Genomic DNA, 15,178 nt, shown 5'->3' with positions numbered 1-15,178 from the left:
ATCACATTAAAATCATTCTGCTGCCGGGGTGGTCTGGCCAAATGTTGTTCCGGTGGACCTTGTTATTGTTGAAGTTTTTGTTTGTCATTCTGAATAAAAAAAAGTTACAGCAGTTTTGAAATTGAACGGGCATCTCGCAGGATGACGGCTGACAATAAAAAGTAAAAGGTTGTTCAGTTAGGTGATGAAAATGCTATGAAAAGCATATGGATAAAAGCTTAAACCAATGGTGAAACCAGAGCTGGGATGAAGCTGCATTCGAGCCCAGGGAGGATGTTTTTACAGTTTGTTGCACTTCCTCCCCCTTTTTCTTCTAAAGCCATTCTCCCCTGTATTTATCAACCCTCCTATCTCTCTATCAGCCATCTCTTTCTCAGATTAAATCGAAGGCGACTGGACTTGTATTTGTCTGTGGAAGACGTTTCGCCTCTTATCCAAGCGGCTTCATCAGTTCTTATGTATTGGTCTCTCTAGTCCGCACTAGTCTGACCAAGTGGAGTAGGACCCAGGTATTTAACCTCTTGTGGGTGGGTCCACCAAGGTACCTGTGAAAGTACTGGTTTCACCTGACCATTGTTGTGGTCTCATGTGGACGACCGTCGTTAGGGTCAGGTGACCCTGTTGTTATCCCGTGTGAACGACAGTCGTTAGGGTCAGGTGAGCCCTTGGTGGATGACGATCGTTGAGAGTCGTCTGAGGTTATGTTGTTGACTCTCCTGGGTACCGATGAAAGGGCGACATTGTAGATGGGGGATAGATGGTGTCGCAGACCCCCTCCCCTGTTTAGCGATGGCCTCTCCACTTTTACATAGATGGCTTCCTTGACTCCCCTTTCAAACCATCTGTCCTCCCTGTCCAAGATTTCGACATTGCTGTCTTCAAAGGAGTGTGCCTTTTCCTTTAGGTGGGAGTAGACAGCTGAGACAGGGCCTGAAGAGTTTGCCCTTCTGTGTTGGGCCATATGTTTGTTTAATGGTTGTTTTGTTTCCCCAATTGTTCCCCCAATGGCTGAATTACAACAATTCTGCAAAGATGAGTGGGCCAAAATTCCTCCACAGTGCTGTAAAAGACTCATTGCCAGTTATTGCAAATGCTTGATTGCAGTTGTTGCTGCTAAGGGTGGCCCAACCAGTTACTAGGTTTAGGGGGCAATCACTTTTTCACACAGGGCCATGTAGGTTTGGATTTTTGTTTCCCCTTAATAATAAAACCTTCATTTAAAAACTGCATTTTGTGTTTACTTGTGTTATCTTTGTCTAATATTTAAATTTGTTTGATGATTTGAAACATTTAAGTGTGACAAACATGCAAAAAAAAAAGAAATCAGGAAGGGGGCAAACACTTTCACACAACTAAGTATTATGAATCAAGATTCATTTACTGTTTTTTTTCTGGTGCTTTCAACTGCAACTGCAGATTGTTCAGTTGAGGATAGCAAACTCCATCCACTGAGAGACTGGAAAATGCAGCTAAAAGCTCAGGGGGAAGTCTAATAAGTGGACCTTGAGTTAAGATTTGAGTTAAGAAAAATATTACAATATTCTAACCAATCTGATGATGCCAAAATGCTGAGCCAACAAGGTTTCCAAAAACAAGAACAAAATTTCACACTTAAAAAATATGTCTTTTCATGTGTGGAATAGTAAGAGGATGTGTTGAGAGATTTATCTGACCCACATGTTCCTCTGTAAGTATCAGAAACCTGCAGAAGGAACTGGTGATGAATTCTGTTTCCCGAGTGGCCACTGGGGACAGAAACCATCTTGGGATTGGTGAAGGGGCTGAGGGGGGAGAAACCGACTAGCTGGCTGGGACTGACTGCACAGATAAATTTCACAGGGTCTCCCAGAGTCACGGAGCTGTCAGTATGGAGTGATGGGCCATGCCAGGAAATGATGCACTGATCTAATTGGAGGATAGCTCAAAGACAGTAGAGGAGATTCCATTTGATATGTTGCTGTGGCTTTCCTCCTCCGGGGAATCTTCTGGTTTATATTTAGCTGTAGGTACAACACTAGTTTTTTTTTTGTTTGTTTTTTAAAAAAACTAGTTCTTGTGTCTTTCCCAATTCTGGAGTAAAAGACATGTGCAAACAGCAAATAGAAAATAATGTGACATAAATGCAGAAAGTTTGAACCCATCTTAAAAATTTAATTATGAGCAGAGCGAAATCGATAAGGAATGCTACCAACACGAATGCATCCACTGCATTGTGGAAGCAGTCAATACAGCGGTAACACAACACGGGCATCAGGATCCAACACCCCACAAACATTTTTGAAACTCCAGTTTTGATGTGTTCTCTCAATTACTGCATGGTCCTCCAAAAAAATCAATATCTCATTTCTCAGCTCAATGGCAGACTTGGAAGAGGCCTCAGTCAAACAGCTAATACTCTTTGGCAATGAGAGATTTTCCAGACGAACAAGAAGCTACTTGGTTTCATACAGTAGATATTCTTTTCATATTTGCCTTTAAGAAAACAGCTATCTGATGTCTTGTTTGTCTTTTATTAAGGATTATAATAACACCTCAGAAACACATTATCTAATGTCTAGCTGGAGTCATCATTGATCAGGATACAATTTTTCTAACTCCCACATAAAATAAACTTTAAGGACGGCCTGTTTTCAACTATATAACATTACAAAAAAATCAGGCATATCCTGTCTCACAGTATTTGTTACTTCTTGGCTGGATTATTGCAATTACTTATTATCAGGCTGCCCTTACAAGTCTCTAAAGACTCTCCAGCTGATGTAAAATGTTGCAGCGCGAGTTCTGACAAGAACTAGGAGAAGATATTACATTTCTTATATGTTACCTTCACTGCACAGGCTCCATGTAAAATCCAGAATAGAATTTAAAATCATCCTCCTCACCTGTGAAGCCCTTAATGGTCAGGCACCATTGTATCTTAAAGAACGAATAGTGCCCTATTACCCCACTAGAGCACTGCACTCCCAGAATGCCTGTGTGTTGTTCATAGAGTCTCCACCAATGGGAGGCAGGGCTCCTCTCCTGTGGAAACTATCTTCCAGTTTGGGTCCAGGAGGCAGACACACCTTCCACGCTTAAGAGAAGCCTTAAAACTTTACTTTTAGATAAAGTTTATAGTTAGGATCAGGATCAGGCTTGCCTCAAACTATCCCCTACTTATGCTGCTATAGGCCTAGATTGCAGAGGAATGTCCCATGATGCACTGAGCTCCTCTCGACTCTTCTCCCTCTCCATCTGTACGCATTCATCCTCTCTCCTCCCTTGCGCTTTCTGCAAGTATTTTCTTCCTCCAAGCCATCTAGCCCCCCATGATCCTGCTCAACACCCACTGCTACAATCCTCCTTATTATTATTATTATTGTCATTATTATTATTATTATTATTATTATTATTATTATTATTATTATTATTATTATTAATACTACTACTATACATCTTTTCGTGGAACTTGCATTGTGCCATACAGTGTGTTCTCGGTCCTCCTGTTTCTCTTTCACTCTCTCTCAATTCAATTCAGAAAGCTTTATTGACATGAATGTCAGGTGAACAATATTGCATTGTCAAGGGCAATACAATAATGAGATGAAAAAAATAATATATTTCATTAAATAAAATAGAATGAATAAATATAAGGAACAAGAAAATGACAAAAAAAACAAACAAACAAAAAAAACAGCAAATACAAATACTTACATGCAGTCACATATTGTGCAGCTAAGTTTACTGCGTGTCCCTCTCCTAGCAGAATCTGTTGCTTTTCACTGTCATCACCTCCGCGAAGTTTGGGATCAATAAATCAAATCAAAGTATTCCGCTCTGATAGTATTATATTTGTCACATTTAAAGATGAAAGGCATTCTTGTGTCGTCCTTTCTCTGCGGTCAGACTGTGGTTACCGAGTGTGTATGTGGTCAGGATCTGTCTCTGCTTTGTGCCTCTGACAGACAATCTGCCAATTTATATTCATTCATGGTTTAGGGCCAGATAGCAATTAAGTTTGTTGTGAGTGTTGGTTTGATTCGTCCAATGTTCCAGACAGCCATCTTTTGTTAATTGAATAATTTGGTTTAGTCTGATTAGTGGTTGGAAAGCAGTGTGTGAGGCTGAACAGTACTGGGTCTTATTTGATCAGTGAGTCTCAGGACCAGCTGACAGAGGGGACTATTGGGGGGGGGGGGGGGGGGTGCTTTTAATATTGTAAAGCATACAGTCTAGACTTGCTCTATATGAAAAGGGCCCTGAGATAACCTCTGTGATGATTTGGTGCTATAGAAATAACACTGACCTGACAGGTTACAGCAAGTGGTGAGGCAGTGCTCAGTTTTGTGAATGCACTAACTCTTTAGGATACATGGCTCCTGGTGGCGGACTGCTGCAGAGATTACACCTGTGATATCATGGTCACAAGTTTGTCCATTTAACTGCTGCTCGATCCAAGATGAGTTTATTCCCTTAAACCACCGCTTCCCACTCTTCTGGGTTTCAACCTCTCAACATGAGGTGTGAGTAGTTTTACCATGCAAATATGCTCACACTGATGTTTAGTGAGTATATTTACCATGTTCACCATCTTATTTTAGATTGGTAGATTTGGTCTTGAGCTGTCCAATTATGTGCCAGCCAGTTGAAAAATTAATGAATTGATCAAATTTATGAATGAAATGAACAGTGATTAAGCTACAAACTTGCGTAAAGGCAGCCCACAAACTCCCCATGTACATAAAAACAACGTAAAAAAAACTTTCTTTGTGCTTCATTTCACTCAAGACCACAAATGTAAATCTCATGGCAGGGCAAGAGGAAAAGTCAGGCGAAATGAACGTACAAACTTTCATGGCAAACTATTTAATAGTTGAGTCATTTCAGTCTGGACCAAAGTGGTGGACTCACCAACCAACACTGCCATCACTTGAGCTACTCTGCTACTTTGGGTAACAGGGGAAAATTTGAAAAAGATTGGAAGAAATCACCAAATGTTTTTGTAGCAGCGGACATTTTTCCTTCTTTCCTATCCCATTAATAATCTCAGATTTACCCCTCAGATTTATCTTGCGTCCCCTTGGCGGAGTCCCAGCCTCCGACTGGGAGCCACCGCCGTAAACCAATTCCGTGCGTAATAAGTCCAGTTTTTCTTCCTCAGATCTTTTCGATCCAATCTATAACTCATTCACACGTATACATATTCTGTAAACAAATCCCATTGGTGATCAAAACACATCACAAATTCAAATTGTTTCCCACTGGCATAAATCAAACAGCGGATCGGGCCCGAGCAGGACTCATACTAATCTGAGCAGGCCTTCATGTGTATGCAGGCTACGTATTCAAGTGTCCTTGTGAAGATAGTATCATTATTTCTCCTATCGCCCATATTAATTGGGTCAGCAGCTGCAAGAAACTTGACCTTAGCTGTTGCCTGGCAACCATTTCCCAAGCATATAGAAAAACGTTAAGTAGAACTTTCCTCACTGGGAATTACATAACGAGATTTGCAACCAATCAGAGTATATAACAAATGTATTTCATTTATTGGTAAAACAAAGTTCAACAGACGTTCAGTACAGTGAGCAGAGACTGGAAGGAGGTTTCCTCTGCTGTAGAAAAAAATAAAATAAAAAGGAAGAACACAGGAACTGAAGGAAGTGGCAGTTTTGCCACACAATGAAAATAGTATGAGCAACAAAGGGGAAAGCCTCGCTTTTAACTTTAACACAATACATCACAAACATACTGGACCCCTTCTAGTCCAAAGAGGTTCTGCCCTTTGGTGAAACACTAATATCTAATGTCTTCACAGAGCTGTAATGAAGAAAAGGATAATTACAGAGCCGAGCGCTGGAAACCAATTATGCTAAATAAAATGACCTCTTCACTGAATGGCCTTTGTCAAAAACAAGTGTAGTAAACACTTCACAAGCCTCCAGTGCACACACACACACACACACACACACACACACACACACACACACACACACACACACACACACACACACAGACACTCAACATGCACTATTAAGTATAAAACACCTTTACATGGACTCCTCTCCCCGTAAAGTGCGCACACACACACACACACACACACACACACACACACACACATACAGCATTAGACTACAGAGTCTGGAATGTGCCACCAGAATAATTATAGAGTTTAACAGTGTTTAACTAGAATCAATTAATAAATTAATATATGTAAAAGCTGTTTATAGTTATCTATTTGCTTTTTCTATCTTTGTAACATTTATAGTTTCCATTTTGTGTTTGCGTCAATTTAAAGACACATCTCATTCATTTAAAGACATCTAAGCTGTGTCTCACTGAACAATTAAATGAGATGAGACCCAAAGAGCAGCAGCAGCAGCAGCAGCAGCAGCAGCAGCAGCAGCAGCAGCAGCAGCAGCAGCAGCAGCAGCAGCAGCAGCAGCAGCTTCAGCAGCAGCAGCAGCAGCAGCAGCAGCAGCAGCAGCAGGAGCTCTGACTGGCCTGAATAAATATTAGCCGGCTGATCAGAGCTCTGTCTGTTGCTACTTTGGATTAGGTGGCTCACTGTTTACACATTTTAAAATTTTGGAGTTGTCTTTAAATTAAAATCATCATTAAATGAAAACTGCAAATATTAAAGCAGAACAAGAACAAATCAATTATGAGATGAATACATAAGCAAATAGAGTACCAAAAATGTCACATTTAAATTATTTGACTTAATGTTGAAATTCCATTTCGATCATTTGAGGACAGGATAAGGACATTAGGCACAGGCAAATTAAATAATCTTTTGATCGCCATCATTATTATTTGAGTATATAAATGCCTGAATGAAATTAGCTGATTTAAAATATCTTTTAAAAACCCATCTTTTTATTAATTGATTATAACTAAGCACTGCAAAAGTCTGTAGTACTACTCTGGTGGCTTCACTTTCTTGTACTGCTGCTGTATCTTTTGTCGGAAAACTTATGGTACTATGAAAGCAAATAATGCTTAACAAGCGTTTTTTCAGGACTTGGATGTCGGTGAGCTGGGGAGGCCGTTTCCTCTTTCTAGGGAAATAATTTCCAAAAGACATTATGATACATTACAGTGTATTTTAATACTGAGTGATGCAAGAGCACATAATATCATTCCACTCTGACCATCATGAATATAGCTCTTTTAAATTTGACTATTTTCTTATGCAGCATAATTTGTTGAAAATACTGAATAATTTGGCATCTTTGGTTACTAATATATGCAAAGTACTCCTTTATACATGATAAACTTACATGAAAAAAGTTAGTAATTTAGTAATAAATTAGTTGGTACTTGCACTTTACAGAAAAAAAAAAATCAACTGGGACACTTTTTTGGACCAAAATACTTGTATTTTAAAGACACTGCACACCAAACGAAAAACTGTAAAAAGACAGTGAACACTTTCAAAGCGAGTGTAAAGTTAAATGCTGCAGGTTTCATTTTCAGTGTTTGAAATCAGATAATTCTTTTTGTTCTTTACAGTAGGATAATGTTTCAAATAAATCATTTTCATGCAATTACCATGACTGTAAAACTGCTTCTAAAACTTTCAAGGTTTATCTAGACATAAAGAAGCCCTGAGCTTTGGAGCAGGAGCCTCCCCTGCACTTCAATGGCATGTTTATGCCAAGGGCAAAACCACCTTTTTGACTCTGTTGGTATTCAGTGGAGGTGCGGCAGCCACATAAGTAATCATGAGGTGGCTCATTGGTTTGCTATTTGATCTCTGCTGATTGCATTTATTATCTCTGCAACTAATATCAAGTGAGGGGATATGAGCAGGTCATCAACATATATTGATGTTCATAATCATATCATTTCAACAAGAGTGACACATTTAAAAATCGAGTAAGAGAGACGTCACACAAGCATAAATTAATATGATAAAGTCTGACGATCAAATGAGGTAACAATTGTCCGTACAGTATGATATGAAAGCATATATAAAACATTAATATAGCAGACCATAACTAGGACAGCTTCCATTGTGTTGCCTATAGTAGCATAGACTGTCAGAATGTGTTTCTGTCTGTATCTCAACATAAGAAAATATCAAGGCACAACTGTAGCTGTGACACTGGTGTGATACTGCAGTGTCACAGCTGTAGAAATACTCCTCTCATGTAGGCACCAAAATAGTTTACCATGACAAAATTGAGTTATGAAAATGCAAAAAATTGGAGCGAGCACCATTAAGTGTTTGCATTCTGTTGTAAAACATGTTTGTTATTGGAATCAGTGCCTCTTACAAAGGTTGGTTTAGAAAAATATATCAATACAACTGCAATAGCCATCGCATTAGCTTGGTGAGTATCACTTTGTCCTTCTCATGAATCTCATGACAAGTTGCGTCAAACAACTTTCTGTTGCGGCTTGATGTCATCCGAAGAAAAGCAACAATTCGGCATCTTGACAAACTCTCAACCTCAACCAGTCCGCAGTTATGTAGTTCAAAGTCTCAGGAGTTCATAAGGTCACGGAGAGAGTTTGTGGACATCAAAAGAGACTGCAGGTTCCTCCTGCGCTGCACTGTCAATCACAATGCTCGGGTGCGTCTCTTGGGTTTCCATGGAAATAGTCGAGTTCGTGGAGGGCGTCGCTCCGAAATTTGGCCCGTCCACAGAGAGCAGCATGGGCGTTCCCGATCGTTTCAGACCGTCACTCACGGTCACGTGCGTTTCCTCCGGCGTCACACCCATGTCCTTGCTGTACTCCGATGGCGACTTCCTCTTTATCCTCTCGTACGTTTTGTCTTGGTTTTCCGTGAAGGTCTCGCTGTCCTGAAATCGCCCGAACAGCCAGATGAAGAACCCGAAGAGGACGAACGCCGCCAGGCTCGGGATGAAGGCCAGGCACTTGACGTCGAGGCTGGCTCCGATGTAGCGGCTGTGGAGGAACATGTCCCTCTCCACGTAGCTCAGGTTGGTGCTGGGATCGATGTTCGTGGAGCGCCACTCGTAGGTGAGCGTGCTGTGGTTGAAGTTCCTGAGTGTTTCTGGCTCCTCCACCGTGAAGATCTTCTCCCCAGGCCCCACATACTGACCATACTCGTAGGGCTTGTAGAAGATCTGGTTCTTCCACATGTTAAGGTCCAAAATCAGCACGAGGAAGATGATTCCATAGTTGAACCACTTACCTGTAACAAGACATGTGACTTCTATTAGATTAGAAACTGAGCCATCTCTGACAGATAAGCAAGGAATAAACATGCACGAACTGTACAGGTAATTTAACAGACGGGCAGATTGATGTACAATACAAGCCTACTCCAAACAAGATTTAGAGGGCAGAGTCAGACAGACAGATATGCTGTCACATTCATTTATCAGGAGTACCTCTCTCTTTCCATATAGCTCACGCACCGAGACAGATAGATCCATTTACAGGTGCTACTTCCTCTACAGTATCTTCTAACGAGATCACTACATTACCATGAGACAGCCATCTCCCCAGGTTGACTGATAGCAGGCAGATGTCTCCGCGGGTATACGTGACACCTCTCCCTTCCTCTCCCAGAGATATGTTGTTAATAAGCTTTTAGTTAAACCAATCACGTCGCGCCGGAGCCATTTCCATAATGCCGAATGGATATGCAATGCATTACAGTTAACGACCTTTCCCGAATCACTGAGCGTTTGAACAGCTTAACATTTAGCACAGGAACATTGGTTTTGCCTTCTCTTGATGGCTGTGAGTCGCCATGTGCACGCGGTGGAACAAAATGGAGAACCTGGGAGGACGGTTTTAAATGGGAAATACAGTCGCTCGCCGAGAACATTAAGACACAGAGTTGTGAAAGATGATGAGAGGCACGTCTCGCCACAACAGGGAGAAATGTGAGGAGGAGGAAAAAAAAAAAAAAAGTTGCAGTGGTGGAGGCACCTGTGTGCCACACATAGACTGTATATAAAAAGGTGCCACTTCAGCTGCACATGTATCATAAATGGTTGCTGTGGTTTATCACCATCAAACTGTTCCCCAACAGAGGGAACTGGAGAACTAGAGCAGCAACCGTGTGTTTGGTATTCACCACTTCAATTCAGAACTAGGCCAGAGTTACGTCTCCCGCGTAGAAATTTTGATTTCTTTCTGCTACTTAATCAGCTCACGAGCAAAGGTGTTGAGAAACTGTTTGGGAAAGTTCGATGCACTTCCTCTTGAAACAATGAGACGACCCTGCTCCGTGTGTGCAGCAGCTGTACCTGTGATATGAATGTGGTACTCCTCTTTAAAGACACGCTTGCAGACAGGAAGCTTGACCTTCACGTGTGTTGTTGACATTCCTGGTAGATTCATATCCAGGTCACCCATGAAGTGAGGGAACTCCCAGTCCTGGAAAATAAACACATTTAGCTTGCAACTGTGATATTGTAGCCTGAGCTGAAGAAAACTGAACACATTTAAATAAACGCACCGACATGAGCAATGTCAGCCATGCGTCGTGCTTTATTGGATGTCCAACACTTCACTGAACTCTCTCGTATTAGCTGTTATTAGGTCTCTGTGGAGTCTCTTCATACACTGACTGGAGGTCAAACATGGTGCTGGCCGCTGAGGACTCCACACTACACTTTGTGTTTACAGGCTTGTGGAGTGTACCAATGTGCACTGGGATTTCAACACGTCAAAACACATCAACAGGCACCCCAAACTGACATTTAGAAGCTGTGAAGCCCTGTGGTGTCACTTAGCTTTTTTTTTTTTTTTTTTTTGCTATTATGTGGTTATATTTGGTGGCCAGTGGCTGTCAGCTAAAGCATGCACTATTATCAGTGAGGTAGTGGACACGTGGCAAGAAAATTTAGAGAGTTTCTCAAAACATCTCTGTCCTGTGAAAACCATGTATCTTCAAAATGTCAACTTTTCATTCTTACAGCTTTGTGAAAATGTATTTTTTTGTTACTTGTTGAAGTTTGAGAGGGATGGTTAATCATTCAGTTTATCCAAAAGAAATCCTGTACATGACCTGGTTGTTTTCAGGATACAGGAAATCAAAAAGGTTCTGTAAGCTTTAAAACTACAGCCTCCAATTTAAGGTAACAATTCATGTATTTTCAATTAGAATTCATACATTTTTTTTCCCAAAAATCTATAATTAATGTAAATATATTAAGGGTTAACTTTGTGATATCTGATGCTGGAAATGGTTCCTTCATTAAAAAAGTCTATTATTGTACATTAATGCCGTAGTTGCTTATTTTTTACTAATGCCAGTAAAAAATATAGTTTACCTTTTTCTTAGCTACTACTTATATTTTTGTGTCCTTTAACTTATGTAACTGTAACTGTTTACTTTGCATTATGAAAGCCTGTAAATAAATGGTGAACACGGATGAAAATCACACACAGACTGATGGGGAGAGGAAAATTAAAATATTTTTTTAATTCTTTCTTTCTACTGGGCCGATTTAATAAGCTCACAAATTAGTTTTTGTCATCTCTATTAGTGGAAAAAAAAAATAAGACGCATAATTCCACTTTTTTCAGATTACATTCCCCCTTTCCTGTTCCTGTTATTTGCACAAAGTGTCTTGCTGCATGAGATTACCCCATGTCTGCTTTCACTATATCCTCATGTGAATCAGAGTCTCCCATGCCGATATCTATGAAGAGCATAACAGCTTGGTGATGGCCCCCTGGATATTAATTAAGTCCTTCTCTCCTCTTCCATAGCTGCAGTATGTGTTGCTATAGCACTAACAGGCATGGCATTTAAGCCAGGCCTCCCTCCCACAAAATAATGAGTCTCTGTAACGTATATAGGAAGAGTAAACTGGCAGAGTGTATCAGCGAATTATCTACATATGTAAATGTGGATATACATATACACAGAGGACAGAAATAGTACAACTATACACATAAGTATAAAAAAAAAAGAAAAAGAAAGTAAGACCCAGCTTGAAGGCAAATCCAGACAGGTCATTAATTGGGGCATTAATTAGTTTGAGAACAACAACATCCATCTTTTCTCAAGGAGGTAAGAGATTAACTATGGCACCCTGTGCTCCAAGATGGAGGTGAATGAAGCTGTTGGGAGGGCGGTGGTGGTGGAATTTTTATTGACTGGTGGAACGCAGTGACGGCCGCCCCGCCAGTGGATGGGCCCTTTTCACGGGCGTGAGCCAACTCGACTCATAAATAACTGTAGTAAATGTGCTTGCTGTACACTGCGCAGAAAATGAGAAGGGCCCGTCATAAACAAATCTATGCGAGTAATGAATGATATATACCGCCGAGTTAAAGGGAGAGAGGGAGTCGCGTGTCCAGAGTGGCTCGGGGAGTCAAACGGAGATGTCAAAATAGGCACTTCATGTTACATCAGGTCTGTGGCTGGAAACAGGAGGTGATACGGTTGGGAAGCTGGAAAAGCTGGCCTCAGCAAGACACCATCATCTCTGGTGGGTAAAAGCTGTGGGGCTGAGCCTTTTCTATATATCTGCATAATCACAATAATTGGGTAAATGAATGAGAGAAACACCACAGTGCGAAGTAATTACTGCCAAGAGCAGCAAGGAGCCCTCCTTAAAGTAATGAATTGTTTCAATAAGTGAGTCGAGGAATCACTTTTAGTGATACAGTTGTTCTATAGTACATATTACCATAGGAATTACAATGGTGTTCTTGCCAGGTTTCTGTGGAGTGGTGTATTTGTAACACTAGAAGATGTTCTCCCATGCAATTGCAGGCTCTGAGTAATTAGCATAATCAACAGAGTAGAAACTTATATTTGGGGGATACCAAATATTAGTCTTGCAACGAGTCCACTAATACCCACCAACAAGGCCAAGTGAAATATGTTCATTAAGCATTTGGAGGAGCTGAGCCGTGTTGAATTAGGCTTGCAGTCAAACCACATACATGATTGGCCTGCGGTTCTGGCTCCTGGCTAGCAGGCATGAAAAAAAAAAAAAAAAAAAAGCTTTTTCCCACCCTTTTTCTCCTCAATACACAGTTCTGTGTTTTTTTGCCCAGACAAACACATTTACATATTCATGAGCCACTGACACAGGCTTTATTGATGTACAATCTCCTGTGGGAGTGAGAACATTGGGTGGGAAAAAAGAGAAGGAGGGGTGGTGGGGGGGGACTGAGAAAAACTCCAATCTTGTGACTCATCATTAAAGAAAATAAACTTGGCTCACAAGGGAGTGCGGGAGGAAAGGGTGAGTTCATGGCTGAGGTCTGGGAAAGAGGGATGGAGGGACTGAAAGTGAAGAGATGTAAAGGAGTAAACAACAGTTTGTATATCTCTATATGTGCTGGTGAATATGTGCGTGCGTTTGTGTCCATGCCAGCTGAGACTGATCAAACATCCCTCTCGCTGCTCTGTGCCGCAGTGCCCCATTGGTGAATGTGGGGGGAGGGGAGAAGGAGGAGGAACTGGCAAGATGGGTAGGAGACTAAGCCAAGAGACGTCCCAGCTCCGTGTTTTTTTTGTTTTTTTTTAATTGGCCACAGGGGAGCGGTATACCTGCATGACAATGAGAAGGTCGAAGACCAAGATGAAGGAGGCCAGGAAAGCTCTGGAGACCTCATCGCTGGGCAGGAAGCCACGGTTCAGGTTGTCCCAGCTGATCCAGTCGGTACTGATGACCAGAACCACCACTGACGTCAGAGAGATGAGCACTGTCCTGTGAGAGGAGAGGAGAGGAGAGAAGAGGAGAGGAGAGGGAAAAGAATGACATGAGAGGAAGGAAAGGAAAATGAAACAGAGTAGAGGACAGGATGAAGAAAAAAAAAGGGAGAGGAAGTAAAGAAGGAAAGGGGAGAGACAAGGTGAAGGGACAAAAAAAAAGGGACGAAAAAGAGGAGCGGAGAGAAAAAGAGAAGAAAAACAAAACAGATAGATGAAGGACAGTAGGAAAGAAAAAAGGAATGGCGAAGAGAAGAGAGGCAATGAGAGGAGAGAGAAAGGAAGGGAAGGAGAGAAGAAAAAAGGATAGGACAGGAAGAAAAAGGAATGAAAGAAAAGGAAGGAGAGGAGATAAATCTATGAACGATGTGCATTAAAAAGGTCAAGACCTTGAGAAAAACACATTTATAATTTCAAAACTTCCAATCTAGATGAGGCGCACAGTTGGTATTGTATATCTCGGAAGACAAACAACCCCCCGACGTCAATTACACGAGGAGATAAATCAAGCACTATTCACTTTCTCTTTTCATAGACTCTACAACGTATTGAACAACAATTTTACCTGGATTTGAAAAATAGCAGCAGATAAAGCTTCCAGGATGACGAATGTGTACAGAGGAAAACTGTGTCTGCGTGTTTGTCTGTTCGTGGATGCAGAGACAATGCAATTCAAAAGCGCTACTGCATACATATTGATTTACATATTTAACACGAGCCAAAATATTTCATTCAAATTCCATTTTGATTGTTGTGGGGTTTTTTTTTTCCCCCTGCATTCTTTCACCATGTGTGATTTTTGTTCATGTCACATTGCAGTAATTCTGCATTCACTGTTTACTAGGACGTTTCTCACAACAGGCACACTGGTGAAGGCTAGTGTTATTCTCTGCTGTGTGTTCTGTCTCAATGTCACACAGTGATTACTGTGGTGGTGTGTGCATTCTCACACCACACAGCGGCCGGCTGCATTGCAGATAGTGCGTGCCAGCTCTTAAACCACTTCAGCTGTTAGGGAGAGAAATTTTTGAGGGTTTTTATTATTCCACGTTAGGATTCTTTTTCGTAGCAAAGCCCGACTTTTGGCGCTGTCCTTTATTAACTGCCACAAACCCTTCAACGCATATTGACAAGATATATCCAGTGACACATTTGTCAATCATATTTCAAGCTCTGAATTCCAAATGATAGCTCGTCAAATCCGGCATTGATCGTGACGGAGCGAGTCGGGGCATCCATCAATAAAATGAAGGGCTGCAGAAAAAGTCACAGAACAGTTTGTCTGCTTGCATTCTAATCGCAGGTGAATCAATTCTGCGAATGGAAATGTTAAACACTGCAGCCAATTTTGAAGTGTGAGATGTCTTGTGTCGCGAGCTCTCTGTGTACATATCAAACAGATGTCAAACTGTTTCAACCGTATCCTCTTCCTCACACGTCCTTTTACTTCTCGCTGTGACCCTAAAATGAACCACTGGCAAAGGCGTTTGCATGTCGTATTTGACTGACAGCACTGAGCCACTGGTGAAAGAA

The 15,178-nt window shown here is 41.2% G+C and overlaps 1 protein-coding gene across 2 annotated transcripts in view; it reads right to left on the bottom strand.

Moving 5' to 3' along the window:
* Positions 1 to 5,499: 5,499 nt before the first annotated feature.
* Positions 5,500 to 15,178, bottom strand: part of tmem117 (transmembrane protein 117) — a 45,563-nt gene continuing 35,884 nt past the window's right edge. For both annotated transcript variants that reach the window (XM_023400344.2, XM_023400345.2), the window contains exons 6-8: positions 13,484 to 13,643; positions 10,215 to 10,344; positions 5,500 to 9,148 (exon numbers count right to left, since the gene is read on the bottom strand). In XM_023400344.2, the coding sequence (XP_023256112.1) occupies positions 8,487 to 9,148; positions 10,215 to 10,344; positions 13,484 to 13,643 (952 nt within the window). In that variant the 3' untranslated portion in view covers positions 5,500 to 8,486. The remainder of the gene's footprint in view (positions 9,149 to 10,214; positions 10,345 to 13,483; positions 13,644 to 15,178) is intronic.

Source organism: Seriola lalandi, unplaced genomic scaffold (genome assembly GCF_002814215.2).
Source record: "Seriola lalandi dorsalis isolate HSWRI2012SDOR001 ecotype SW California unplaced genomic scaffold, Sedor1 jcf7180002052274, whole genome shotgun sequence".
Taxonomy (NCBI): Eukaryota; Metazoa; Chordata; class Actinopteri; order Carangiformes; family Carangidae; genus Seriola; species Seriola lalandi.
This window is presented reverse-complemented; position numbering and strand designations above follow the sequence as displayed.